This window comes from Durio zibethinus, chromosome 4 (genome assembly GCF_047325235.1).
Source record: "Durio zibethinus cultivar Kanyao isolate XHJ-2024 chromosome 4, ASM4732523v1, whole genome shotgun sequence".
Taxonomy (NCBI): Eukaryota; Viridiplantae; Streptophyta; class Magnoliopsida; order Malvales; family Malvaceae; genus Durio; species Durio zibethinus.
Window position 1 is genome coordinate 8,849,999 of NC_143165.1, and position 25,649 is coordinate 8,875,647.

Sequence of the window (25,649 nt, forward strand, 5' to 3'; positions counted from 1 at the left end):
TTATAATTTTAACTACTGTTGTGTTACTTCGGAAAAAAAAAATCATATAACCAGCTACTAGAGGACCTGTTTCAGCTTATAATTTAAGAGTAATAATACTTATCAAAGACGTTTTTCTAATATCCAGACAAAGTTATTTCTATTATTTACTAATAGGGATCAAGCATGACATCCTGGCATACCCTTAATTCATTGCATATTTCTGGGTCCATAAGCGGGCAGTGCTCTCATATTTGGCTCTATCAGTCTTGTACATGTGAGCAATCTCAGGCACCAGAGGGTCATCAGGATTTGGATCTGTAAGAAGTGAGCATATTGACAGAAGAACCTACAATACAGACAGTTAATGTTGTAATTAAAATGGTTTAGAGCACAAGAATCCTTCAAGAATGCATGAAAAATATAATATTCTATAGCTTTGCTAGGATTGGAACAACTGCGGATGCAAGTGTAAAAATTAGAAAATAAGAACATCTGAAGGTCAATTTTTTCCTAAAACCCCCCAAAATTTTCTCTGAACACCCAAGTCTTTTTTTTCAAAATATGAGAACTCATCCTGAAAAATTATAATTTATAATAATCTAGCAATATATTATTTTAAAGTTTTGTTTACAATTTTTTTTTATATATTAGAAGTGAACATCCGAGAAAAAATCCTAGATCCGCCACTAGATTGGAATAATGTTAATGATGAACTTGGTGTCCGTTTATGATCCATGCAGATTACATACCTTGGATATGGTAAGGGCTGGGCTCCACTGCTCCTTGAGAATGTCAAGACAGATGCTTCCATTGCTGTTGATGTTAGGATGGAAAACTTTTGTTTGGAAAGAAACCTTTACAGAGGATAATTAAGACAATCAGTTAAAACAGAATGCTAAGAACCACTTACTTTTGCATAAAACAGAATATAAGGTCTCACGCAGTAATACAATAAATTCACAGTTTATGCCAAATTCAGAAACCAAAATCAGCAAACATGGCAGGTAATAAACTACTTTTCAAGTAACAAAAGCACAGGCACATAGAAGACGGCAACAGATTCACCGGCACAAACAAAAAGCTTGCTAATACATGTTCAAGACATTTGCTTGAACTCTTTAAGTGGACCAATGTTACAGAAACAAAAACCAAAAAGTCGGTCCAAATATCGACCATTACAAGGTACTTTTTTAGTGTACTAAAAAGAAATCCACCCTCCTTAATACTCTCAAGCAGTATATATATTTTTTCCTTTATAATCCCCCCATGTAAAAGCTGCTAACTCAGAAAAGGTTTCAATCTCCCTGAATTGTGAAAATAACACAATATCTAGCTTTAGCCCAACTACCAATCATCCACACCAAAATGATGGGGATGTTTACATACAGTCAAACAGATCTAATTAACAAGAAAAGGGAAACATCTCCAAGCATTCCATGACATGTGCACTACTGCACAACAAATTTCTTGATAGGCAGTCAAGCAGACACATCCATAGCTGGATGAAATAAGAAGTTCAGTTTCTTTTTTTTTACCTTGGGTGGCTTGAAAGGATAGTCTGGGGGAAAGTGAATGGCAACAAGAAAGACTCCCCCTGCAAAAGGACTGTCTGCTGGGCCCATGATTGTTGCTTGCCAGTGGAACATATCATCAGCAACAGGGCCTGTATACATGCAGCATTATTTATAAAGAAAATATTAAATTAATTATCATGATGAGGTACAATCTGACCTTCCTCTGCATTCTACATAGTGGCCATTGTTAGGGTTTTTGGATATAGTAATCAAAACCCTGTCTGCATCTAAACACAATAGCTAGGTGCCCCTTTCATGGCAAAAACATATTACAGCTGACAACTTGCGGCACCATACTTGTCATTTTTTAATTTCTACTTAAAACCATTACCTTGAATTATTAAGGGATTCAATTATACAATCAAGAATAATAAACATGGACCTAACACTTCAAAACATGATACAAAAATAACATGGAAGTGACACAATTTAAACTTTTAGCAAAAACCATATATGGGTTTAACAACACTAACAACAATAACAACAACAAACTAAGTCTCATATCCCATAACTTTGGGGTCGGCAGGTCCTAGTTTTGAATATTCTTGCACCACTTTCTATCAACGGCAACCTTTTCATCTACTTCCTTGACCTTCATATCATTTTTGATTATTTGCATCCACGTCTTTCATGGTCTGGCCTTAAAAGTTTTGCTCTCTCCTAAATCTAGAAGCTCACATCTCCTAATTGATGCACAGATAGGTCTACGTTTTACATGGACAAACCAATTGGTTTAACCAAAAAAAAAAAAATGTATTTCGTGTCTGACATGAATTGTAACACATAATTTTCCTGACACAATTTTCATGTTAACCTCAAAACGATATGAGTACATGAATTAACAATGTTTTACATGACATAAATACACAAATAGCTAAGTCTAAATAAATATAATAATGGGTGAAGGAATAAATTCATAATTGACTGAAAAGTAACCAAATTGAATGAGTAGAGAAAACAAGGAAACAAACCAGCACTGCATGATACAGGAGGGTCCTTCTGCAGATCCTTCAACTCCTTGTTAATCCGCTTTGATGCCATTGAAAACCTCTCTGAAGCCTCAAGCAAACAATGGTATGGTAACTGCAGCAAAATCAAATTGAAATTGATGAAAAAATGTAATGATCAAAATCTAAATCAACAGTAACACAAATATCCCTTTTTTATTAAGAATATTATCTTGTAGTCAACCGGGTCAACAATAATTATTAAAAAATTCAATTTTACATTATAAAAAAAAAAAACTCCAAGGCCTAAAATTTACAAGATTCAAACTCGTCTATCAAAAGAAACTAATGATTTTTTTTCCAGATTTTCTAGGCAAACAAACAAAGGGTTGGACAAGGGCACATGTATTACCGACACATAAAAAAATGATAAAAAAAGAGTTTAAAAAGTATTCATATAAAAAATATATTAATTCAAACATAAAAGGAAAAAAAAAGAAGATATTTGCTGGAAAATTAGCATGGAAAAAAGAAAAAGGAGAAGAGAGACGTACTTGAGCTTGAAAGTGTCAATAACGTCTGGAGCTAAAGAAGAAAATATTAGCGAAGAAAAAAATTGGGGCTTTGAATTTATACAGAGGCCTTTTTGGCGGTGATTCTCTGCCTACGCGGCCCTCTTTACTCTTTACGTGCCGCCTTCTTATTCGCTCTTTCTTTTCGTCCGATTTTCACTTGGAATTTTTTAGAAGTTAATATATGTAAAGATATATAAATTTTAGACCCGCTTATTTAAGAATGATTATATAAATTAATTAAATTATTAAATATATAAAATTTAAAAATTTAAAATTGATTGATTTAAAAATAATTATATGTATTAATTGAATTAAATTTTATAAATATTTTTATAAACTTTTTCATTAATAACATGAATGAATCTTCAAATTGAGATAAAAATATGTGACATAAGAATTAAGTTACGAGTTTATTTTATAAATATTTTTATAAATTTTTTCATTAATAACATGAATGAATTTTCAAATTGAGATAGAAATATGTGACATAAGAATTAAGTTACGAGTTTATTTACGCAAATTTTTTCACTAATAATACGAGTAAATCTCCAAATTGACATGGAAACATGTTGCATTAAGAGTGAGTTTTGTTCATATTCTGAAATAAGATGAAGGAGGTTGCATCATGCATGACAATTTAATGAAGTTTGGCTAAGGATAGGATTTTCAAGTAGTTTGGTTGGTTTAGAAGTTTGATTGACCTTCGCTACTCGAATAATAAGCCATGCTGACTCAAGATGTGAAATTGAGTTGAAAGCATTAGTCATAAATTAACCATCAAGGAAAATGACATTATTGGGATAGTTGTGCAGATGGATTTTTCGGACGGCAAATCTTAGCTTTAGATACTCGTATCATTTTAGATATGATTTTGTTGATTTGTTGATAGAATGTTATTAATTTCAGGATTTAAAAATCCTGATAAATTTTTTTAAAAAAAAAGAAAACTGAGTTATTTAATAATTTGTAATTATTGAGTAATTTTTATTATTAAATTACTATATCAATAGAATTTATTTGGAGTAAATAAAAAATATGATGTAACGCATGGGGATGGGGGCAAAATTTCAATAATTATACAAAATAACACATCCCCTGCCCTGCTCTGCTCTGCTCCTCCTAATGGCTAATGTATAAAAACTAATGATAGGCAACAGGAACGCACTCGTAATCGAAACGCAATCCAATCTTCATTTTCAAATAATAATATCTAAATATGCCATCTACAATTTGATAATACAAAAAAAACACTCCAACCCATACAACATTTTGCATGGGTAAAATAAAATCACCTCACCTTGCTGCATACAAACCATACCTTAACTTCCTCGCATATACTAATCAAAACTGTCATCAAAAAGTTTAATTAGAATAATATGACCTAATAATACACCCGACAGTTTAGCAGAGAGCTATCTGCCTGAACCAACATGCAAATGCAAAAGTACGAACCCCCAGAATGAACTCACACCCATTCCTCACTGTGTTATACTAGCATTTAACCTCTCCCAACACACAACATAAACACACTGCATATATGAAACAAGTTAGAACTGAACTGGCACACAACAGTGCCAGTGCCCCGACGGCAGTTGGAGGCATTCGGAGACATAGCAATACCTGCAATGTCGGGGAGACTGCTGTTTGTGGCAGACACTAGGACACAAGCTTCATTAGCCCACAAGGAGGGGCCCTTTACCCCCTAGTCTTTGCTCGCTTCATTCCAAGGCTGTTGTGGAAGGGGGATACAGAACCGGACATGTGAGAACCTTCCTCGCGAAGCGTACCATTCAGCATTGCTAGCTCTCGCAGCTGTTGTTTCTTATAGAAATCCTGGGATTCATCCTATTTTTCAAAAAAAAAAGAAAAACATATTTTCATGATTCCTAATAAACACATAATTTTAATATTATCACAACGGAAGGAAATTTTACTCACCACAGGCTTGAGCAAATCTTCAAGTATCTCACGTGCTTGCATTAGGCGAGCATCAACTATTTCAACAGGTAATTCCGCCTCAACTAGGATATGAAGAGGTTCATTCAGATGTTCATACCCAGATTTTCCTCTCATTAGTTCTTCCTTAACAATTTTAAAACACAACATTACTACATTTTTATCCACAAAGAGAGACAGAGAATTTTGCATTCACCCAAAAATACAGAAAATTCAAGATCAGGTAGGCTGCTTCTTTAGAATTAAATCAAGACATCATTCATTGAAGTTTTTCCATATAGGGAACTGCTAAAAAGGTTAGGGCTACAAGTCTGATAGGTTTCATTATCATCAAAATCTTTTAACTATGATCAGATATTTACCAAACTTATTTAATGAGCAATAAGAACTACTAAGAAGGATGCACAGAAAAGGATCATTACCCTAGCTGGATCCTTAATACTGCCCCGCCCTCTTATCAGGACACGGCACTCTGTATTTGCTTCCACACGCTTAAGAGAGTTGCCCCTAGGACCAAGGAGGCGGCCGACAAAGTTGTACTGAAACATTAAATTAGTTTAGACATTGAAAAAGAAAATTTCTAATATCACTTTTAGAACAGGAGTTGATTCATACATTAGGATAGTTGTTGACAGGAATATCCACTCTGATTGTTCTCTTAACAGTAAGACCAGAAGAGCTACCTTGAGAACCCAGCCAATTCTGTGCCAAAGAGGGCTGTACTAGACTTGACATCTGCACCATAATATTCCAGGTTTTGTTAGGGAAAAAAAAATAGCAACAGATTAGTGCAAATGTCTTCCATCGTATTGTACAGATAAGATTAGGGAACAGAAGACACATTCTTTAGACAAGCACCATGAATTCCTCAAAGACATTTCAAGACAAGTACCTTGAACAGATAAAAAGAAATTGTTCTGACAAAGAATATCCACAGAAGAATAAAATCTGAAATTCAAGGACTAAAAAGCCTAAAGCAGTAACATACGTGTCTCCGGAAGAATCAGGCCCCTACTAACACACTCAACCATCCAGTTATTGGGATCATATGAGACTATCTATGCGGCTTCCATGAAACATGGGTTAGCTAGTCTTTCCACAAATATAAAACAGGTAACTGGAGTCATGGAAACCATTTTGGGGGATTAAAATGACTGCTTGGTTATTGAAGTCAGCAATAAAGTATACAGTTCACAGAATAGCCCTCTTATCAGAACTCCAAATATGCACTGTCTCACATTTGATCCACATTTCAGTCTTCCATCCTAACAGAAACTGAAGTTTAACACCATATAAGATTATAACAAAATGTCATCCCCAGCATATCTGATTTTATCTTGACAATGATAAAAGGCCAGAGAAAACAATGAGTTATATATTTACAAGCAACAGCCTGCAACATTTTCTAGCTAAAACTAGTTTTCAGGATTTCTTCATGTTAGCCTCAGACCGCCTGTCATAAGAGAAATGACAATACAAGCTACAAGTCAAATAAAGGTTAAGTTAGCATGAAATGTAGTAAAATATTAAGTCAGCAATACCTCTAAAAGCAGTAAAATTAGATGGTAAAGAGTTATGTTAATGGTTAGTATCCATACTTCTGATTGAAACCGTGATGACCATCCGTTCATATCGGCTCCTCCATTTGAAAATATTCCTCCAGAAGCCAGGGGGCTAGCTTGTTCAAGCCCACTTTGACCTAAAACTGATGCATTCCCCAACAGTGTAGTTACACGCAAAATTTCTGCTCCAAAAATGTCATTTTCAAGAATAAGATGTACCAGTTAGCATTTGTTAAGAATTTAGTTAGCAGCCACCACAAAATGGAGAGACTACACGGAATGTTAATTTAGTCAGTTAAATATCAACTCTTCCTTCATAAAATAAGCTACTCTTCCAGCTGAATGCAATCTGGAACGATATGAAAAGAAAGATGTAGTGAAATTTTATTTTGGTTTATTCCTACATCAACAACAAGCATTCTTACATTAATTAAAAAAGAATTATTTGACTGACTGCCTTACAAAACCATGGAGGAATCAAATCAACTGTTAGAATCTGAAACCATACAACTGAAGACAAAAAGAAAACAAAAATACATGAAGCACTAAAAGAAATACTATTTAATTGCACTGCCAGCAAATATTAGTACGGTGTTGCAGGACAGCTTTGTACAATAAACCGAAGAAAGAGAAAATAAACAACTGCCTCTTTTGGCTAGAAGTTGGCAACTAATGTCTCGCACAACTAAACCTAAAAGAACTAAATCTTACAGGCAAGTTCCCCAAGATTTCTCAATTCCTTGAGAGACCTTAGGATCCATGATATGATGAATAACCACCATAGGCTGCTCCCCAAGATGAATACCAGCAGAATCACTAGCTTTCCCTCTGTAACTCTTTCTTCATATCCATACCTTCCTTCACCACTGTTAGTTAGGTTCAGAAACTTTTTCCTCCCTCTTCTTTTTCATTATCTTCTTTTCTCTTAGGACTGCACTAGTAACCCCTTCTTTCTTCTTTATCCCTCACTTCCAATTACTTCCTAAGATATGTCCAACAATCCGCTGTGACATAGAGGAGCTATCAAGGTTCATGTAAGATTCAACCTATTGGTTCATTACAATAATTTAGAACCATAGTTTCTGTTGTATCATTATTGGCCTACCCAAAGAAATTTAAAAGTGTAAACAAGTCTTCCATCGAGGGCTCTAAATTGCAGGCAGTCAGAAGTCAATTATGATTCCACCAAGTCTTAGTAATTGTCAGTTGTATCTATAAAATCTATTCACACAAGAGGCATGTTTTCATTCACATGATTTACTAAATGAATTAGCTCTAGTCATGATGCTTTTGACAGGAGATTTAGTAAGAAAGTTAGTGTTAGTGGGTCGATCCCTAATTAGCATTTCTAGTCAGTTACTTGTCAAGTTAGTATTTGGCAGTTAACATTTAGATTTAAGTTGTTGTTTTAATGACAACAAAGAGGAAGGGAGATATCGTTCTCCATGAACCTTTGACAAGAAAGCAGATTGCTACTTGGAAAAACTTACCATGGTTCAACAGTCTATAGGTATGAGGGAGTACTGGCATAAATGGACTGAGCTTGTGACGCTCCGCCAGTAACTCTGAGAGATATCTGCAAAAAGGAAAATGAAAACCTTCAGCCAAATTGTGGATTAACACATCCATCTAAACAAAAGAATCATCTCCAACTACTTTTGATAGTAATGTTAAAGTTGAGCAAAAACAGAGTCATTAATTGAGAGTCACACACAATCCCCAGTTATTTAGCTTTGATTCAATACAATGATTTCCAGATCACAACTGAATGAAAGCATCAAACCACTAGAAATTCATTGACTCGTAAATCTGAACTGATCTGTTAGTACAATCATAACATCAACAGAAATTCAGAACGAAACGCATAATCAGATCAAAAACGAACGATCGAGCTCTTGATCTATGAAATTGCAGAAGAAGTGCGCTACGAAAACAAGTTTAACAATAAGCGAAGCAATTATAAGCAAAAGAGAGATCAGAGCCAAGATCACAACAGTAACTGCAAAGAAACAAAGAGATAAGGGAAAGACGAGTAGAAAGGCAGAAGATCGGAAGGAGTTAAATTACAATCAACATAAGAAAGAAGAAAAAGAAGAGCATACTTCTCTTGGTCAAGGAACGCGGCTGAGGAAGCGGCGGCAGCGGCGGCGGAGCGGAGGCCAGAGAGGTGAGGAGAGTGATGAGCGGAAGGCGAGGGCGAGTAAGCCATGTATCTCCCTACGCTACCGCCCGAGGAAGTCATGAGTAGAAGCGAAGGATGCGTTCCAGAAGCGGCGGCGGAGGTGATTGTATATATATTAATATAAGTGATATATAAATTAATTAATTGATGTAGAAAAATCAACGGCTTGAGGAGGAGAAACTGTCAGCTGTGTGTAGCAATGTGTGGTGCTCTCTCGTTTCCTTATCCTTTCCCTGTTGGCGTCGGTGGAAATTTTTTGCCTAAATGATTTATTATTCACTATTTATTTAATGTTGTGAATCAGCTGAGCAACGATGTAATGATTTTTTACTTGCTTTTACTGCAGGCAAAGTTGACTGTAATTTTTGTTTTCTTAAGGAAAAAAAACATTGGCTTTGTTTTTTCTTTTTGCTTTTTTACTTTATCAAAAATGTATATATATTAATTACGCATTTTTTAGATTGTTCTAAGTCAACTTTGTAATTTCTTCATAAAAAAAGTCAACTCTATAATTAATAATAACAAACTAAAAAAAATGTTAATAATGTAGAATTGGTCTGCATTTTGCAATGGGTTGTGGACTATGTATCATTCACCCAAACATTTTAAAACAAGTTTATCTACAAAACAAAATATATGAAATAAAATAACCATTAAAAAATATTCTTTAAAAAAATAGCATAAAAAATTTAAAAATAAATAAAAATAAAGAGAAAAGCATATAGTTAAAGTTACAAGTAACTTGAACTTGGAAACATAAGTTTTAGAAATAATATTCTTGTAAAAAATATTGTTAAAATTAAAAAATTTCTCAATAAAAAAAGTTTCTCAATATTGTTTCTGCGAATTGTGTGGTAGTGTTATGAGTTTGAGAATTATTAACTTATAAAGAATCAACTGTTGGAGTTGTACTGTTATTTGATAGTGGTAAATCAATAGCATTAGAACTAGAGATAGAATAGTAAGGTAAGACTATGATAGTTGGACCAATGGAATGTACTGTTAAATTCTCATTATTAGAAGTTGGTGAATGAACAATGTTGTTTGGTGTTGCATAAGGAAAAATGGATTCAACAAACTTGACATGTCTAGATATGAACAATTTATTTGTAGATAAATCCCTACATTTACAAACATTTTGATTGATAGAGTAACCAAGAAACACACATGGTTGAGACTTAGGTTAGAGTTTATTGTCAAGTATGGTTTAAGCCAGGGATAAAAAAGACAACCAAAATTTTTAGTTTTGAGTAATCTGGTGTGGTATGAGACATTAGAGGAACATATAAGACATTGGAAGGAGTCAAAGGTTTCTCTGATGTGGTGATTTGTGTGGAACCAGTGTGAATAATGTTCAAACCTAACCATTTCAAACTAGGATTTCATCAAGACTTCCATAATCAAAGTAGAGATATAGATTGTTGAGATTGTTGGTGACATGATGTCAGGCCTTAGAGTCTATTACCCAATTTTGAATTGTTTGTTGAATTTGAAACTTGAACAAAGTTTGCAATCGGTTCTTATAAGGATGAAATTTTGTAATTTTTGCAAACTTTGGCACTATGACCAATTTTTCCATAAAGCTCACAAGTTGGCTTGTTATAGCTTGTACCAGCATTAAATTGATTACATTTCTTTTTATTTAACTAAATTGTAATTGTTGTGTGATTAATCATTGTTGACGTTACTTTTAAGGCTTTTACCTCTCTGTGGTTGATATTCATATCTTCTTCCTCTTCTTACTATGTTGGCAATCATGATAGGTGTAATTATGAGCTCCTCTTATTGAGCATTGTTTAAAAGTCAATCAAGTTGTTATGCAATTCTTCTAAGGATATTGTATTTTCTTTGGTTTTTATTACGGTTAAAATTTCTTTGAATTTCATTCCAAGTCCATTGAGAAAGAAAATTATTAAGTCATCTTAATCACTGGTGCCTGAGCGAATGTCAGTCATCGACAATGCTTTTTGTTATTTGCATGAATTCAGCCATTGATTTGTTCTCTTATGTGGACAATGATAATTTTTCTTGAAGGACATGACTCTCGACCTGGTTTTACTTGTAAACATGTAAGCTTTGTCATAGCTTTGTTGGAGGTCTTAGAAATAGCTATCATAGGTATCACTAATTCAGTGATTGAGGCAACAATGTCATGTAAAATTAGTTCATCTTGTTTGATCCATTTTTAGTATTCTGAATTTGAAGATATAGTTTGTTAAGTGATGATGGTTAGCAGGGTAGAGATATGTTCCATTTACATAGCCTATCAAATCCAGATTAGTAAAAAGGATATTGAATCGTAGATACCAAAAAAGAAAGCTACTGCTATTGAGTTTGAGTGGTAATCGGGTTGTTAAGTTGATTTAGATGATTTTAGGCTTGGATGTTGAAGTAGTGCTTGCTGCCATTTGATCAAAAATACTATTAGGCTTCAAAGGCTCTGATAATATTAATTTTTTTACAAAAAGATAAGATTGAAATACAGGTATTTCATTTTGAACCCTCTTTTGATTCTTATTCAATCTTAGAGTATTAGAATGTACTTGAAATCTTATTTTTGATACCCCTAATTGTTCTTTTTCTTAAAGGTCACATTAACCTCCAAATCATTCAGTTGATAAAAAATTTGACAAAAACCTACTAACCAAATTCACAAAATTATCGACAAAATTCAAACTATTATGACATTCTCAGAGATTTCCCATGCGTGCCTATGTGTTTTTTCTATGTTTCTATGTGAATAAGAAAAACTTTTAAGACTTGAATATTGAAAGGATTAAGAAGAGTTTTTGAAGTTTCAAGGTAAATTTATTTTTCACCTAAATTGATGTCTACAGCGTGTATGTACAAGTAAATTTTTAAGGAATCAAGTTCAGTATGAGAGTTATATGATAGTGATAAAAGAGAAAAAGGATAAAAAATATAAAAACTTAAAAAATAAAATAATTTAAAATTTTAATAAAAATTAAATATAAATTTAATAAAATCAAAAAATATATTTTATATTTTTATATATGATTTTTATATAAAATATAATTTAAATACACGTGCTACATGTAAAAAAAATTATTTACTTTTATCTTCGTTCATAGTGTCAGGCCATACTTTAAATGGAGTCGGACCCATGGTTCGTTGACAAGTGTCCTGCTTTCGTGGGCGAATAGGATATTCTGGGTTGGGCTGTCTTGCCCCATCCTTTCATCATTGGGCTTGACTCTATGCTGTTTTCGGTATTTACTTTTGACATTGGGCTTGCATATAACAAACTTAAACCAGCAACGTGGCATCCACCTCACCCTCACTTTTTCTTCCCAAAAAAACCCTCGTCCCTTAGCCTTTTTCCCTTGGTTTCCCACTAGGCCTCCTCCTCCTCCTTGTGAAGAACAATTTAGTCTGCTGTTTGAGGCACGAACTACTCTTCTTGAAGAGAAGAGAAGAAAAGGCGTTGGTCATTAGGGTTTCAAACCACAAAAAGTGTGTTTGGGATAGAAAATAAAAGGATGGGAAAGCGATTTGGCGGCGGCCGTTCCCCCTCCGCCTCCTCCTCCGTGCTTAGCCACAAGATTCTCCGCCGTCGGCTCCAGTCGTGCCAGCACGCTCACTCCACCGTCGATGAAATCGTAGAGCACCTTCGAACTAACTACCCTGATTACAAGCGCATCAAGCAACAACCTTTCACCAGGGCTGTCCAACAAGCTCTTCAATCCTTTTCAAAAAACCCCAAAAAGCCATCTCTTTCCGCTTGTGATTTCAACTTTGATGATGATAATGATGAACATGAACATGCCGTTTCACCTTCTTCTTCACCTTCATGGAAGAAGGTTAGGAGAAGCGATGGGACTGAAGAAAGGTTACAACGTATGGAGGATTTGCACATTCAAAGGAGACAAATACAGCACCGCTCCAACTCCGAGTCAAACTCGGACCCATCTTCATCATCGGAAGAAGAAGAAGATGGGGCAGTTTCAACTTCGGAAGATGCCATTTATGCCGAGAAAGAAGAACCCAAGTTTGATTTAATGAAATCAATGCTAAGACAAGGTTATACTCAGTCCAACAAAACAAAACAAAAGCCTGAAGTGAAAAACATTGAATTGGAGGTTGCAACTGATAAGCCTGACAAGAAGATTGCTATGAATAATGAAGGTGGGACTGCAATCCAAGAGAGTGCCGAGCTGAAAAAACAAACAAAGCCTTCAGCTTTTGCAGGTGCTGCTGATGGTGTGGAGGTCAACAGGAAGGAGGGGCCAAGGTTCAGGGATTTAGGTGGCATGGGAGGAGTATTGGAGGAGTTGAAGATGGAAGTCATAGTGCCTCTTTACCATCCACATTTGCCACGGTGGTTGGGAGTCAAGCCAATGGCTGGCATTTTGCTACATGGCCCGCCTGGCTGTGGCAAGACCAAATTGGCCCATGCCATTGCCAATGAAACTGGTGTTCCTTTCTATAAAATTTCAGCTACCGAGGTGGTTTCTGGTGTCTCAGGTATTCATATTCTGTTCTTTATATACCTGTTCCTGCTAAATATGATTATTAGGCTGCATCAACCCACAGCATGATTCGTGTTTGGACAGATGAAATCATTGCCTAACCGTGATGGGAAGTTATGTATTTGCTAATAATATATATTCATTAATATCTCAGGTGCATCAGAAGAAAATATCAGGGAGCTCTTCTTGAAAGCATATAGGACTGCTCCATCAATTGTATTCATTGATGAGATTGATGCCATTGCATCTAAAAGAGAAAATCTGCAAAGGGAGATGGAGCGCCGAATTGTCACACAGTTAATGACTTGTATGGATGAGTCTCATAGACTTGTGCAGCCAAGTGATAAAGAGTCAAGTTTGGAGAGCTCTGATTCCAAGCCTGGTTACGTCCTTGTAATTGGAGCTACCAATAGACCTGATGCTGTGGACCCTGCACTACGGAGGCCTGGACGATTTGATCGAGAGATTGTTCTTGGTGTTCCAGATGAAAATGCTAGGCGTGAGATCCTTTCTGTGCTTACACGCAATCTTAGACTTGAAGGTTCTTTTGATCTTTGGAAAATAGCTAGGGCTACACCTGGGTTTGTTGGAGCAGATTTGGCTGCCTTGGCTAACAAGGCTGGTAATCTTGCCATGAAGAGAATCATAGACCAAAGAAAGCATGAGTTTTCTAGAGAATCTATAGATGAGGAACAAGCTGATCAGTGGTGGAGGCGGCCTTGGTTGCCTGAGGAGATGGAAAAACTGACAATCACTATGGCTGATTTTGAGGTAATTAAAGCTACACTTTCTTTTTTTTTTTTTCATTTATTTATATGATTAAAAGTAACTAGGTGTATGCTTAGTGGCTTGTGTTCTATGCTGTTATCTGCGTGTCTGTCAATGCCATGGATATCAAAGTTGTTTGGGAAATGAAATGTGTATAATCATTTCTAGATGCATTTAACTACATGCAAGTATCACTTTGACTAGTATGAAATACAGTTTAATTTCCATGATTAAGAGTTCTAATGAACTATAGAGTTACGCTTGTTGTTTTTAAAATAGTTTGAAACAAAGGTGCTGTATTTCTCTATCTGTTATGAGGAAGCAATTCTTTTACACTAGAAGGTTTTATATTAAATTCAATTATGCCCTTTGTTGATGATTTGCTTAAAAATGTTTTACCTATAGGAAGCAGCCAAAATGGTTCAACCTTCATCTAGAAGAGAGGGATTCTCCACAATTCCAAATGTTAAGTGGGAGGATGTTGGTGGTCTTGATTTCCTAAGGCAGGAGTTTGACCGTTACATAGTTAGGAGCATAAAATTTCCCGAGGATTATGCGGTAAATATAGATGGTTTCTACCTCTTTATTCTTTCACTATCCTGTTCAACAAAGGGGGGAAGGATAACCCTTGAACATAGAAATGATATAAAAGGAGTAGGGTTAGCCTTCTTATTAAGGTAAATAAAAGGAAGCCAACCATGTAAAAATGGGTACAATATCTGAAACATATCTTGCATGATCTTCAACTTGGTTGACTTTCAAGCTCATAGCAACTATAATCTAGGCCCATATCTACTTTTGGATAGCTATTATAATATTTGCTTTTCAAATCATTGAGTTATTCACAATTGCAGGAATTTGGAGTGGACTTAGAGACAGGATTTTTGCTTTATGGACCACCAGGCTGTGGTAAAACATTGATTGCAAAGGCTGTTGCTAATGAGGCTGGAGCCAATTTCATTCACATTAAGGTCAGTACACAGCATATATTTCCACTTGTTTTCATTTTCTTCTTCTCTATCTGTTTGTTAAAGATGATGTTAACTGGTGCTTTAATACTGTAAGTTAATTTTCCTATATTTGATTTTTTAATGATCATGAGTGCATTTGCTAATTAGGGCCCTGAACTTTTGAATAAATATGTTGGAGAAAGTGAAATGGCAGTTCGGACATTATTCAGCCGTGCCAGGACATGTTCACCATGCATACTATTTTTTGATGAGGTTTGTGGTTCTCTCTTTTTGAATTCTAAATGAAAGGGAAAATACTGGAGAATTTGATTTTTTTTGAGGTCTTTCTGATAATATGTAGGTGGATGCTTTGACCACAAAACGTGGGAAAGAGGGGGGATGGGTTGTTGAGCGACTTCTGAACCAGGTTAGATAATCTGCAATGGCTGTCTCTAAACCAATTCATGATGACTTTCGATCTTTTCTGTATAAAAAATTTACAAATTGCAAATAATAACATGGAAACATTGGTCATAATTGCAGTTACTCATTGAGTTAGATGGTGCAGATCAGCGGCGTGGTGTTTATGTCATTGGTGCCACTAATAGGTAGAAAATGTTGTTCCTGCTTTTGGGATGAGGATCACCCCTTATCATTTATTTACACTGGTTGGCTTTGACATATGTTTTGGCAGACCTGAGGTGATGGATTGTGCCATCTTACGGCCTGGTAGGTTTGGTAAACTTCTCTATGTACCTCTTCCCAGTCCAGATGAACGTGGGTTAATCTTAAAAGCCCTCGCTAGGAAGAAGCCAATAGATGCCAGTGTGGATTTGAGTGCCATTGGACATATGGAGGCTTGCGAAAATTTAAGTGGGGCTGATCTTTCTGCACTGGTATGCCCGATCATTCTACATTAAAATCCTAGAAACTAGAAAGTATGTACTTACTATTTAAGGATTGGTTTTTCCCAAATGACTAATATACCTTTTTGATGTTTCCTCATTGAGCACTGGACATGTTTAGGCTCGCCAAAATGTAAAACACTTTGCAAAAGTACCCCTGATCTGTTGCACAATTCTACACTTGAATAAAGTTTCTGATGTACCTTGTACTTCTATAAGAAATTAAACCATAATCCTGAAACAAGTTGTAAAATTTTAATTACATCGGGCTTGACAATGTTCAGATGAATGAAGCTGCAATGGCTGCTTTGGAAGAGAAACTCACTTCAACTGGGATCTCTGAGACTTCATGGACAATCAAGACATTCCATTTTGAACGAGCACTGAGTAAAATCTCACCCTCAGTCTCCGATAAGGTATAATTTATCCTCAATCACTCAATTATGGCTCCTGATGAAAAACTTATTGATATCAATGACTAGGTAATTAACCTGTTTTTATTATCTTGATCACCTGGGAACAGCAAAAACAATTCTATAAGGCATTGTCAGAGAGCTTCAAAGCTGGTTGAGAATAGACAATCCCCATTGATGTACCATTACAGGAGCTGTTATTGATGTCTGATATTCAACACCTGAGAATTGCAGGATCAAAGCAGCCATTCTCAACGTTAAGATGTGTCTGAATTGTTCAATGTATTCTGTTCGTATGTTTCTTTTTTACCCCTAATATTGAGTGTTAAATGAAGCTTGCTTCTCTTTTTATGAGGGAAAAAAATTTTGTGCCAACAGATTAAAACTTGGTTAGCTGCAGTTGTTTGCGGGAAATACAGTGGAGAAACGTGTAGTTATCCATTTTAAGCAATGCAAAGGGAATTGGTTTATAAGTTCACCCCTTTTAATGTAAAACAATAATAAGTAATGTCTTGTATTTATCTTCCAATTCATATATTTGTATTGTATTTTTTATATTAAATATTTTGTGTCAAATCAATATATATTTTTATTTAAATTTTAAATTATGTTATTTTCTTATATTTTTTCATGTAAATTTTCATGTCACGATTAAAATTGTGAGATCTAAATTACCAAGAAATCTTAGTTCCACCCCGAAAACTATAGCTGTAATTTCCCTATGTTTTTTCCTTTGTTCTCCGGTGTACCTTGACAGTTAAAATGTAGTGTCACTAACAATTGGTGGCTTTCCCTATGTTAAATGAACTTAGACAGTTAGATGAACTGTCACTAATCTCTACTTTTATGTCCAAACTGCTGCATTTTTTAATAAAAAAATTCCAATATCTAGCTTGGAGATCATGAAATACATTTGCTCTACAAAAACCACTCAACAAATTAAACTTAATTTCCTTGAAATTCATTGAAGCAAACATCATACATATGTAGTTTCTCTTTACGGTCACGAATGTGATTACAGTGACCTCTTATCCAAATCTTGCACTAATAAGTCCTTGAATCGACCCAATCAAGCCCACTATTGTGACAAGCAAGCAAAAAAGGCTGAAACTCCTAAGAACAATCCATTTTCTGGTCCAGGGTTGAATTTTCTTTTGCACAAAGTACATTTCCACGGGAAAATATATAGCTAAAGGCCAAAAGTTCAATGCCCCCAGCACTCCTAATACTTGATTGAAGTAAGGGAAGATCATTGCAATTACAGTTGTCGATGCAACATAGGCTGTTCGAAAGCATACCTTGAAGGGATTCATCTGAAATGATGGCAACAATGGGAGTTTGAACGTATAGAAGTTATTCACGAATCCGCTGCTTGGGAACTTCTTGGTGAACCATCTCTCCACCAATGCAAACACTGGCTGACCAAAAATCTGACAGGAAAAATTGGTGGTGAAACATATGATTAATTAATTGTAAGTAACCAAAAATTTGGGGAATTTCAATATAGCATGAATATTTACCTGATATCCTCCCACCAGGTGAAGAACAATGCAAGCATTAGCAAAATCAATGAGCCAGTAAGGCTCATAAAATCCAAATCCTGTCAATAGATTTCCAGGTGTCTTGTTGCCAAATGCAGCATATCCAAAGCATCCACAACAGAGGTAGAAGAAGGTTGTTACAAATATTGAAATCATTGAGGCTTTTTTCATGGTCTTGTTCTCTGGTGGAGGTGACCTCAAAGTATCCTTCATTCAAACAACTTTATGATTTAGCATGGGAATAAGAGAAAGGGTTGCAAGTGCTTGGACTTGAACCTCAAACATGCTGGATGTCATCTCTTGAGAGTGGCTACATAAACCACCTGAGCTAAGCTCAGTGTTCATTTTACGATTCAGTTTAGATCCTAAAATTGTGTTGCTTCACATCCCAGGTATATAAGAGGTTTCTGCTTAAATTGTGAAAATATCATGTTTGTCCATATATCTGTTTCAGTTATAAAGAAATGAAGCCATACCTGTATTTCAAGAAGAATTATTGAATATGGATAGGCAAATGCAATGTCTCCAAGTGCCTGGAATGCTAACCATAGCTTATCAGCAATATTAGCAGCAGGCACTCCAGTTATACTCCCCTTAATCCTCCCATTTTCTGCAATTGGAAACATGAGTCTTAAATGCAAATCCGGTTATACTCTAGTTATAAATTTTGTTGTCTGATAAACTCAAGATATTAAAACAAAATATAACATTGAGTTATAGATTTCTGTTCCTTGTTTAGATTAAGTCTGTCGAACACTATAATCCCACATCAAAATATTGTGATATATATACTATAGCAGATCCAGTAACACTGAGCTAACAGCTCAGTGATAGCATTATTAAATTAGAATAAGTAATTAAACACAAATGAGGAAAATTAAAGGCAAATCCACAATTATACCTATCACTTGCGCAAATCCGAGTCCAAATCCTATGAAAGAGTAAGTAAAGGACATGATTGCAGCAACCACTGAAAGCCATTCCATGTTATGGAAATCTGGTATCTGTGACATTACAACCTGAACAGCTCCAAATAGCAGCATATAGGAAATATCTCCATATGAACATGGAGCATGCTGCCCTTCTCTGTGGTAGCAGTTTGATTTCTGAATTGCTCTGTATTAGGCCAAAAATAAAATTAACATAAAGGAATAAATTTAATGATCCTAATCAATCTAAAACCAATCAAAATAACAGGAAATTCAGAAAAGTAGGAAAAAGGATTAGGAATTAAAGATTAAGGCATGGACGGATCCAAATGGCATAGATTGGAAAATAAGAAATTTTGAAGGAAAAATTCTTTTCCATTCCCTCAAAAAAATTTTTGGACACCTTTTTCATCTATAAAATTAGTAAATTGGTTGATAATTTTTCATATATATTATATATGAACTCCCTCAAAATTTCTATCATGCACTTTCCACTACAAAATGCTAGATTAAGAGGCAATAGCCACGAAATATGTTAGTAGAATGTTAGATTATTAGTCCATTGATCAGCTGACTATCTAAAATACCAAAAAGATGGGGTAAATTAAGGGATTCACCAAGTACCTCATACTGGTTGATGTAGCAATTACATAAGCAATATCAGTCCCATACAGGCTCAGGTTTTGAAGAAAAGCACACAACCATGTCCGGTTTCTACCAAGATACAGGTCAACAGCGTCCATGTAAGACTTGTTTCGTGTCCCGTCGTCGGACCTATAACAATCAGAAAGAAGGAAGACAGAAAGATAGGTGATAATGGCAAAAACAAGCAGGGCAATCGGCCCTGCTATCCATCCCAGCTGTGCAGTGCTCCATGCCAATGACAGAACTCCAGAGCCGATAACAGCAGTGATTATGTGAGCCACACAACTCCACAATGTTCCTGATTCAGTTCCCATACACCGTAAAACAAAAGGTTGGACCTAAAACAAAAGCATAATAACACTAAACCTGAATTGCCATTACCAGTTCTTGCAGGATGTCCATCATCATCACAGGTGCCATTATCGAGGGAGCGTTGAACTGCCATTGTTATCCAGTACTTCAAAGCAGACAATCGATTTTGGTCAAAATTTACTACCTGTAGGCCAAATTCGAATAGAACAGTAAATGTGACGAGTGTATTAATGAAGCTATAGACCTAAAAGAAAAGGCTATACACTTTAGTACTATCTTTTCCTTCTCTCTCAAATACATTAATTACATCATCTCCATCCTGTTATCAGAAAACACTTCAATGAACGTCATTCCTGAGGCTGTTTCTTTAATACATACAAAGGTGAATTGTATATAAATATATAGAGGTAAAATTTTTATTTTTTTGGATTTTAATCAAAATTATTAAATTTAAAAATGTTATTTTGGTTTAAATGAATCATAAATTTAATTTTGATCCATAATCCAAAAAATGTAAGAGTTATACCAATGTGGATTCATATTATATATATATATATATATATGTAACTGTCTAACTTCAAAACTATTAAAAATGATTAACCTAAAAATCATATAAAATTTTAAATTAATAAATTTATCCTTAAATATATAACTTTTATTAATTTATTTAAGTTTAATGTAAGTCAATATAATTTATGTGAAATTAAACTAATTAAAATTTTAATTCTAAAAGTATTTAAAATTGATGGGATAAAACACCATTAGTAATTTTTTTATAAAATTTAATTTAAATGAATTTTCTTTCTTATTATTAGACTCATTTTTATAATTAAATTCCAAAAGTGCTAAAAGTTATTGCTTAAAATACTTTTCATAAAATTTTAATTCTAGAAATATTAGACGCGGTTGATTTAAATATCATTAATAAATTTTTTTATAAAATTTAATTTGAATGAATTTTTTTTATTATTATTAAATTTTTTAATTAAACATTTAGACTCATACTAAGACAAAATATGATTTTCACATCACATAAAAATATAAATAAAATAAGATCAAAATTTATTAGAGTACATGAAAATAAAATAATTATATGAAATTTACGTCTTTATTATTGTAAAAACAATTGCACATGGAACGTGCACTTCTAATTTTACAAATTTGTCTCTATCCTTCTTGATCACATAGGATACTTGATGCCTTCAGCTTCTCGCCTAGTGGCCAAGAAACCTTCAGGAAGGCATATGCATATGGGTTCTAACCCCACCATCCTCCTCCCTCTTGCAATCCAATGGAACCAAAAAAAAAAAAAGGCTAGTTAGAATATTTTTAAGATAAGGTTTCTTTGCTTTCGCTCTGGTCATCTCTCTTCCTCGCCAGACTCATCACTTCTCACCCAAGCTAGCACCATAACTCATCAATGGTGAAATTGTAGTGATGAGGAATCAAACAATGAGTGATGAGAAAGTTTGTATATCAATCAATATCCAAAAATTTACAGGGAAAACACTTTATACTTACCAGCTAATAGTTGAAGGAGCTAGAGATGAAGTTTGGCCTTGAACCGCACTTTATATCTATATGTAGCAGCTTCAGCAGTAGAAAATACGTGTTCCTTTTTGGTCTCAATTAAGCCAGTCTCAGATATTTTCTAAAGAAAAACTTCAAATAAAAAGACCAAGGAGAAGTGCATCTTCAACATGACAACATCTTTCCAATCAAATTGCTTTCAGCCCCTCCATTTATATGTAATTGCGTAACGGGCTGTCATTCCGGCTTGTTCCAGTTCCTTTGACTCTGATTAATATTAATAGGCAACAAATACCCAATTTATGTTATCTATTTTGATTTAAAAGTTTTATAATTTTATTTTATAAAATATATTTTATAAGTTTAAAGTAAAGTTAGACAATAACAAAATGAAGTGAAACACTGAATTGAATGAAAAGAAATATATATTAGTTTTGATAAGTTCAATTATTAATCTTGAGTGATAAAAAAATTTTTTTTGAGAGGTCGGGACCCCACTTCTCTCTCTTGACTCCACCTCTATGATATAATATTTTTTTTTTATAAAATATGATAAAAATACATTAATCTTTAGGTAATTATTTTTATAAATGAATTTTATTATGATAAAAATTATTAACATTTTCCGTGATACGATTGAATATATAAATTATGTAATTTAAGCCTAACTTTAGAATCTAAAGAAAGGGAACAAGTGGTGGGTGGGTGATTGGTTGGCTAGTCTTGAATGCGTTAAAGTGAAAAGAAAGATCTAAACCAAGATCGGCTTAGTTTCCATCAATGTTTAGGCACAACTAATTAATAATCGTTCCATCACACCGACTTTCTCGGAATGCTTCATTCTAGTAAAAGTAACTTTCACTTGTTTTCTTCAGTCCAACTTTGCTTTCTAAACTAAAAAAAAAATTTGTTTTTTATTCCAAGTACCCTTTATTCTAGTTGAAATAATTAGAACTTTGAATTCAGCGCCAACAAGTTTGAATTCATCCTAAATTGAGATTTGTTAGGATATGTTAAAAAGTAAATATTTATTTACATTTTAAAAATAAAAAATGAAAAAAAATATTTAAGAAAAATTTTTCTTTAAACATTTTTAAAAAAATGTTTAAAAATTTTTTTCAAACAAAATATATCATTAATTCAAAATTGATTAATTTAAATTAACGTAAAATCTCATTATACTCGCACATTCAATTTTTTTTATATAAAAAGTTTACCCAGTACAAAAAGTGAACTCCATTTGTTTAAAGCATTCAGGCATTACTTTTGATGGATTCATTGTTGATAATTAATGAGAGTAAAGCAAAGTACTCATTTTTTTAAAAATAATTTGAGTTAACACGAAATCACGTATAAATTACGTTTTCATATTCAAACTTTTTAAAAATAAAAAAAAATATTTTTTATTAATAAAACTAATAAATTTATTTATAATTTTATTATAAATGAATGATCCACTACATGATAAATAGCAATCTTGATTGTTCAAACGTATAAAGCTGAGCCTAGTTGTTGCCTGTCGTATCAAGTTGAACGAAAATGAGAGAGACAATTAAAGGAAATCATATAATCGTAATACCAATGAAATTAATCATTTAGTCTCTTCTTTCTTTTTGGTCCCGGGATTAGTGATGTTAACGTATAAAGCTGAGCCTAGTTGTTGCCTGTCGTATCAAGTTGAACGAAACTGAGAGAGACAATTAAAGGAAATCATATAATCGTAATACCAATGAAATTAATCATTTAGTCTCTTCTTTCTTTTTGGTCCCGGGATTAGTGATGATAATGGATCGAATCGAAATAAATTTTTATTCGTCTCAAATTTGATTCGATTTTAAATATATAAAATTTATATCTGTATTTGATTCGATAATTTTTTATTTTTTAATATTTAAATTCGATTTGATTCGACATTATATAAAATTGAATTCGATTCGATTTGAAATTAATAAAATATTATTTTTAATATAAATATAAAATTATATTAAAAATATATAAAATTAAATTAATAATTAAAAAAATAATTTTTTTATGTATATCTGATCGGATAAAATTAAATTTATTTAAAATCCGACTCGAATCAAAATTTTTTTTATGTTACCTAGATTCTATTCTATCTGATATTCGATTTTCAAGAAAACAAAACCGAAGATTAAATCGAATCGAAACCGTCGATTTCGATTATTTTTGACTTCTCTACCCGAGATCAGTGGTTTGCCATCAGTGTGCCAAAACCATTTATAAATGGCAGCGTTGTTTCCCATTCTAAATTATTGTAGATGACTGTTCACTGTGAACGGGAAATGATTGAAAGCACACATATTTAATGTACAATTAATATATAATAAATTAATAAATATTTATAAAAAAATTAATTTTAAATATATTTTTAAAATTAAATATATTTATTTTAAAATTTTAAAATTAATATTTTTATGAGATATCATTTCAAAAACTCAAAATTTAAAATTTGACCTCTCAATTGACTTTATTTTCATATTCGAATTTAGTTTATAATTTAATTGAATTATTCAAGCTTGGCTTAGTATGCTCTATTAGATTCAATAAAATTATAAATATTGACATTGAATATAATATTTTTATCATTTACTTATATATAAGTAATTGTATTAAAAAAATAAAAATTTTGATTAAACTTACTAATCTTTTAAATCAAGTATCAAACTAATTAAACTCAATCCGATATTCAAGTAACTTGAGTTTGAACTCGACTCAATAATAAATGAGTGGAATTCAAATTTTTTGAATTAAATCCAAATAATTTGATTCATTTATACTTCTCTCTACAATGCATCAATTATAAATTTTTAAAAGATTTTAGCCTAAAATAATAATATGAGTTTATATTTAATATATTATTAGTGTATAAATTTTATATATTGTGAGTGAATCAAATAATAACAATTCGTTAATAAAATGAATAAAATGGTAACACTTCATTAATGAATAAGCTATTTTAATTTATATATATATATTTTAAGAGTTGTTATTTACTCATTAATTAATTGTTATCATTTGATTTACTAACAGAATTTATCAACCCTTAAAATAAATATATATAAATTAATATAATTTATTCATTGATGAAATGTTATCATCTAATTCATCTTATTAATGAGTTATTGATGAAATGTTATCATATGATTTTGTTTATTAATAAATTATCATTATCTAATTCATTGATAGTATATAAAATTTATACATTAATAATATATAAAAATAAACTCTAATAATGCTCACTTTGTTAATTATCGCCGGTATTAATGCATGTAATTCCAAATTATTACTGATTATCAAAGAAATATAAGATGTTTCATGTGAAAAAAAAAGTCTGGTGTCATGTTCATCCTACTCCCAAAATTGCTTAGATATACACTGACAAATTCTACCGAATTTTGCTGAGTCGGTGGGAAAGGTCAAAACATACATGCAAACAAAGTTGATTTTAGAAGATTGCACCCCAAAAAAAAATTAAAAAGTTTGATTTAGGAGGGGCCATGATTGCTCAATTATCGCACCAATTGCAATTTTTGTAGACTTAATAATAGGAAAAATAATATGATAATACGATATAAAAATAATATAAATAAAAATATAAAAAATAATATATTTAAAATTTTAAAAAAATTATAAATAAATTTAATAAAATTAAAAAATTATAATTTATAATTTATATTTTTGTGTTAATGTAAATTATGACATGTAATTTTTGAATAAAATATAATATGAATATAATATTTTACAAGATACGATAATATAAATTATTAGGTTAAATTTTTTATGTCCACTTTGTGCAATCATAAAAAAGTTAATGTTTATTTTGTAATTAAAAATGTAATATGATAAAATAATATAAAAATAGTATAATTTAAAATTTTAATAAAATTATATATAAATTTTATAAAATTAAAAAAAATATATTATATTTTTACATTAATATAAATTATAACATAAAAGTAAAATAAAATAAAAATTATTAATATTTTATATAATATCAATATACAAATTATCAAATCTACCTCTGCCTAAAGTTCTTTACAGTGAAGAAATCCTAAAAATCTATCATGGCTCCACTAGAGATGCTGATTTGAGCACACAATAAAGCATGGACTCTTGGAAAAAGTTTATATGGTATTGGAGATATTTACAGGAATTATTTTCATTTTTTCTTAATAAAAAAAACAAGGTTAAATTGACCATTCAAGAAGAAAACCCCGTGTTTTCCCATTCGTCTATCCACAAATTCTATTCATCATCAGAAGTCAACAGTCAATGCATAAAATAGTTGGGTCTTTGGTAATCGTCTTCGGAAAAGGAAAAAGAAAAAGATTATGCTTTTGGAAAACAAGAAGCGAATCTTTTATAAA

General features: G+C 32.7%; 4 protein-coding genes across 10 annotated transcripts; 1 reads left to right on the forward strand and 3 right to left on the reverse strand.

Annotated features, from left to right (window-relative positions):
* Positions 1–47: 47 nt before the first annotated feature.
* Positions 48–3,210, reverse strand: LOC111287261 (ubiquitin-conjugating enzyme E2-17 kDa-like). The gene is made up of 5 exons (XM_022877666.2): positions 3,058–3,210; positions 2,528–2,639; positions 1,518–1,645; positions 732–836; positions 48–328 (listed from the first exon to the last, which is right to left on the reverse strand). The coding sequence occupies exons 2-5, from the start codon at positions 2,595–2,597 to the stop codon at positions 185–187; spliced, it is 447 nt and encodes a 148-aa protein (XP_022733401.1). The 5' UTR covers positions 2,598–2,639; positions 3,058–3,210; the 3' UTR covers positions 48–184.
* A 1,036-nt stretch (positions 3,211–4,246) lies between these two features.
* Positions 4,247–8,880, reverse strand: LOC111287437 (KH domain-containing protein At5g56140-like). Of its 2 annotated transcripts, XR_002689983.2 has the most exons (8): positions 8,699–8,880; positions 8,087–8,172; positions 6,633–6,778; positions 5,650–5,769; positions 5,457–5,573; positions 5,017–5,160; positions 4,699–4,923; positions 4,247–4,425 (listed from the first exon to the last, which is right to left on the reverse strand). XR_002689983.2 is itself a non-coding variant. In XM_022878011.2 (7 exons), the coding sequence occupies exons 1-7, from the start codon at positions 8,836–8,838 to the stop codon at positions 4,774–4,776; spliced, it is 903 nt and encodes a 300-aa protein (XP_022733746.1). In that variant the 5' UTR covers positions 8,839–8,880; the 3' UTR covers positions 4,247–4,773. The 2 variants fall into 2 exon arrangements, 1 of the variants encoding a protein (XP_022733746.1); XM_022878011.2 differs by having other exon boundaries at positions 4,247–4,923.
* Positions 8,881–12,154: 3,274 nt separating this feature from the next.
* LOC111287123 (cell division control protein 48 homolog C-like) lies at positions 12,155–16,925 on the forward strand. Of its 2 annotated transcripts, XM_022877376.2 has the most exons (10): positions 12,155–13,263; positions 13,423–14,039; positions 14,442–14,594; positions 14,891–15,007; positions 15,155–15,259; positions 15,348–15,413; positions 15,530–15,594; positions 15,681–15,882; positions 16,176–16,307; positions 16,415–16,925. In XM_022877376.2, exons 1-10 carry the CDS (start codon positions 12,279–12,281, stop codon positions 16,460–16,462), a joined length of 2,490 nt encoding a protein of 829 aa, XP_022733111.2. In that variant the 5' UTR covers positions 12,155–12,278; the 3' UTR covers positions 16,463–16,925. The 2 variants fall into 2 exon arrangements, with proteins under 2 accessions (XP_022733111.2, XP_022733112.2); XM_022877377.2 differs by lacking the exon at positions 14,442–14,594.
* Positions 15,947–21,447, reverse strand: LOC111287125 (putative amino acid permease 7). 5 transcript variants are annotated; one of them, XM_089759399.1, is made up of 8 exons: positions 21,253–21,390; positions 19,801–19,915; positions 19,399–19,717; positions 18,747–18,961; positions 18,322–18,455; positions 17,825–18,052; positions 17,603–17,734; positions 15,947–16,404 (listed from the first exon to the last, which is right to left on the reverse strand). In XM_089759399.1, the coding sequence occupies exons 2-8, from the start codon at positions 19,862–19,864 to the stop codon at positions 16,378–16,380; spliced, it is 1,119 nt and encodes a 372-aa protein (XP_089615525.1). In that variant the 5' UTR covers positions 19,865–19,915; positions 21,253–21,390; the 3' UTR covers positions 15,947–16,377. The 5 variants fall into 5 exon arrangements, with proteins under 5 accessions (XP_089615525.1, XP_089615526.1, XP_089615527.1 ...); XM_089759400.1 differs by having other exon boundaries at positions 15,947–16,525; XM_089759401.1 differs by having other exon boundaries at positions 16,111–16,341.
* Between the last annotated feature and the right edge of the window lie 4,202 nt (positions 21,448–25,649).

Coding starts and splice junctions, on each gene's coding strand:
- LOC111287261 (XM_022877666.2), bottom strand. CDS start 2,597: ATGGCATCAAAGCGGATTAACAAGGAGTTGAAGGATCTGCAGAAGGAC. Junction 1,646..2,527: donor TCCTGTATCATGCAGTGCTG/GTTTGTTTCCTT, acceptor GCATGTATACAG/GCCCTGTTGCTGATGATATG. Junction 837..1,517: donor ATCCTTTCAAGCCACCCAAG/GTAAAAAAAAAG, acceptor TCCTCTGTAAAG/GTTTCTTTCCAAACAAAAGT.
- LOC111287123 (XM_022877376.2), top strand. CDS start 12,279: ATGGGAAAGCGATTTGGCGGCGGCCGTTCCCCCTCCGCCTCCTCCTCC. Junction 15,008..15,154: donor CCAATTTCATTCACATTAAG/GTCAGTACACAG, acceptor TTTGCTAATTAG/GGCCCTGAACTTTTGAATAA. Junction 16,308..16,414: donor CACCCTCAGTCTCCGATAAG/GTATAATTTATC, acceptor ACCTGGGAACAG/CAAAAACAATTCTATAAGGC.
- LOC111287125 (XM_089759396.1), bottom strand. CDS start 19,864: ATGGCAGTTCAACGCTCCCTCGATAATGGCACCTGTGATGATGATGGA. Junction 18,456..18,746: donor CGGATTTGCGCAAGTGATAG/GTATAATTGTGG, acceptor TTCCAATTGCAG/AAAATGGGAGGATTAAGGGG. Junction 17,735..17,824: donor ACCTGGTGGGAGGATATCAG/GTAAATATTCAT, acceptor TTTTCCTGTCAG/ATTTTTGGTCAGCCAGTGTT.
- LOC111287437 (XM_022878011.2), bottom strand. CDS start 8,838: ATGACTTCCTCGGGCGGTAGCGTAGGGAGATACATGGCTTACTCGCCC. Junction 6,779..8,086: donor CTATAGACTGTTGAACCATG/GTAAGTTTTTCC, acceptor TTTTTGGAGCAG/AAATTTTGCGTGTAACTACA. Junction 5,161..5,456: donor GTATTAAGGATCCAGCTAGG/GTAATGATCCTT, acceptor AAAATTGTTAAG/GAAGAACTAATGAGAGGAAA.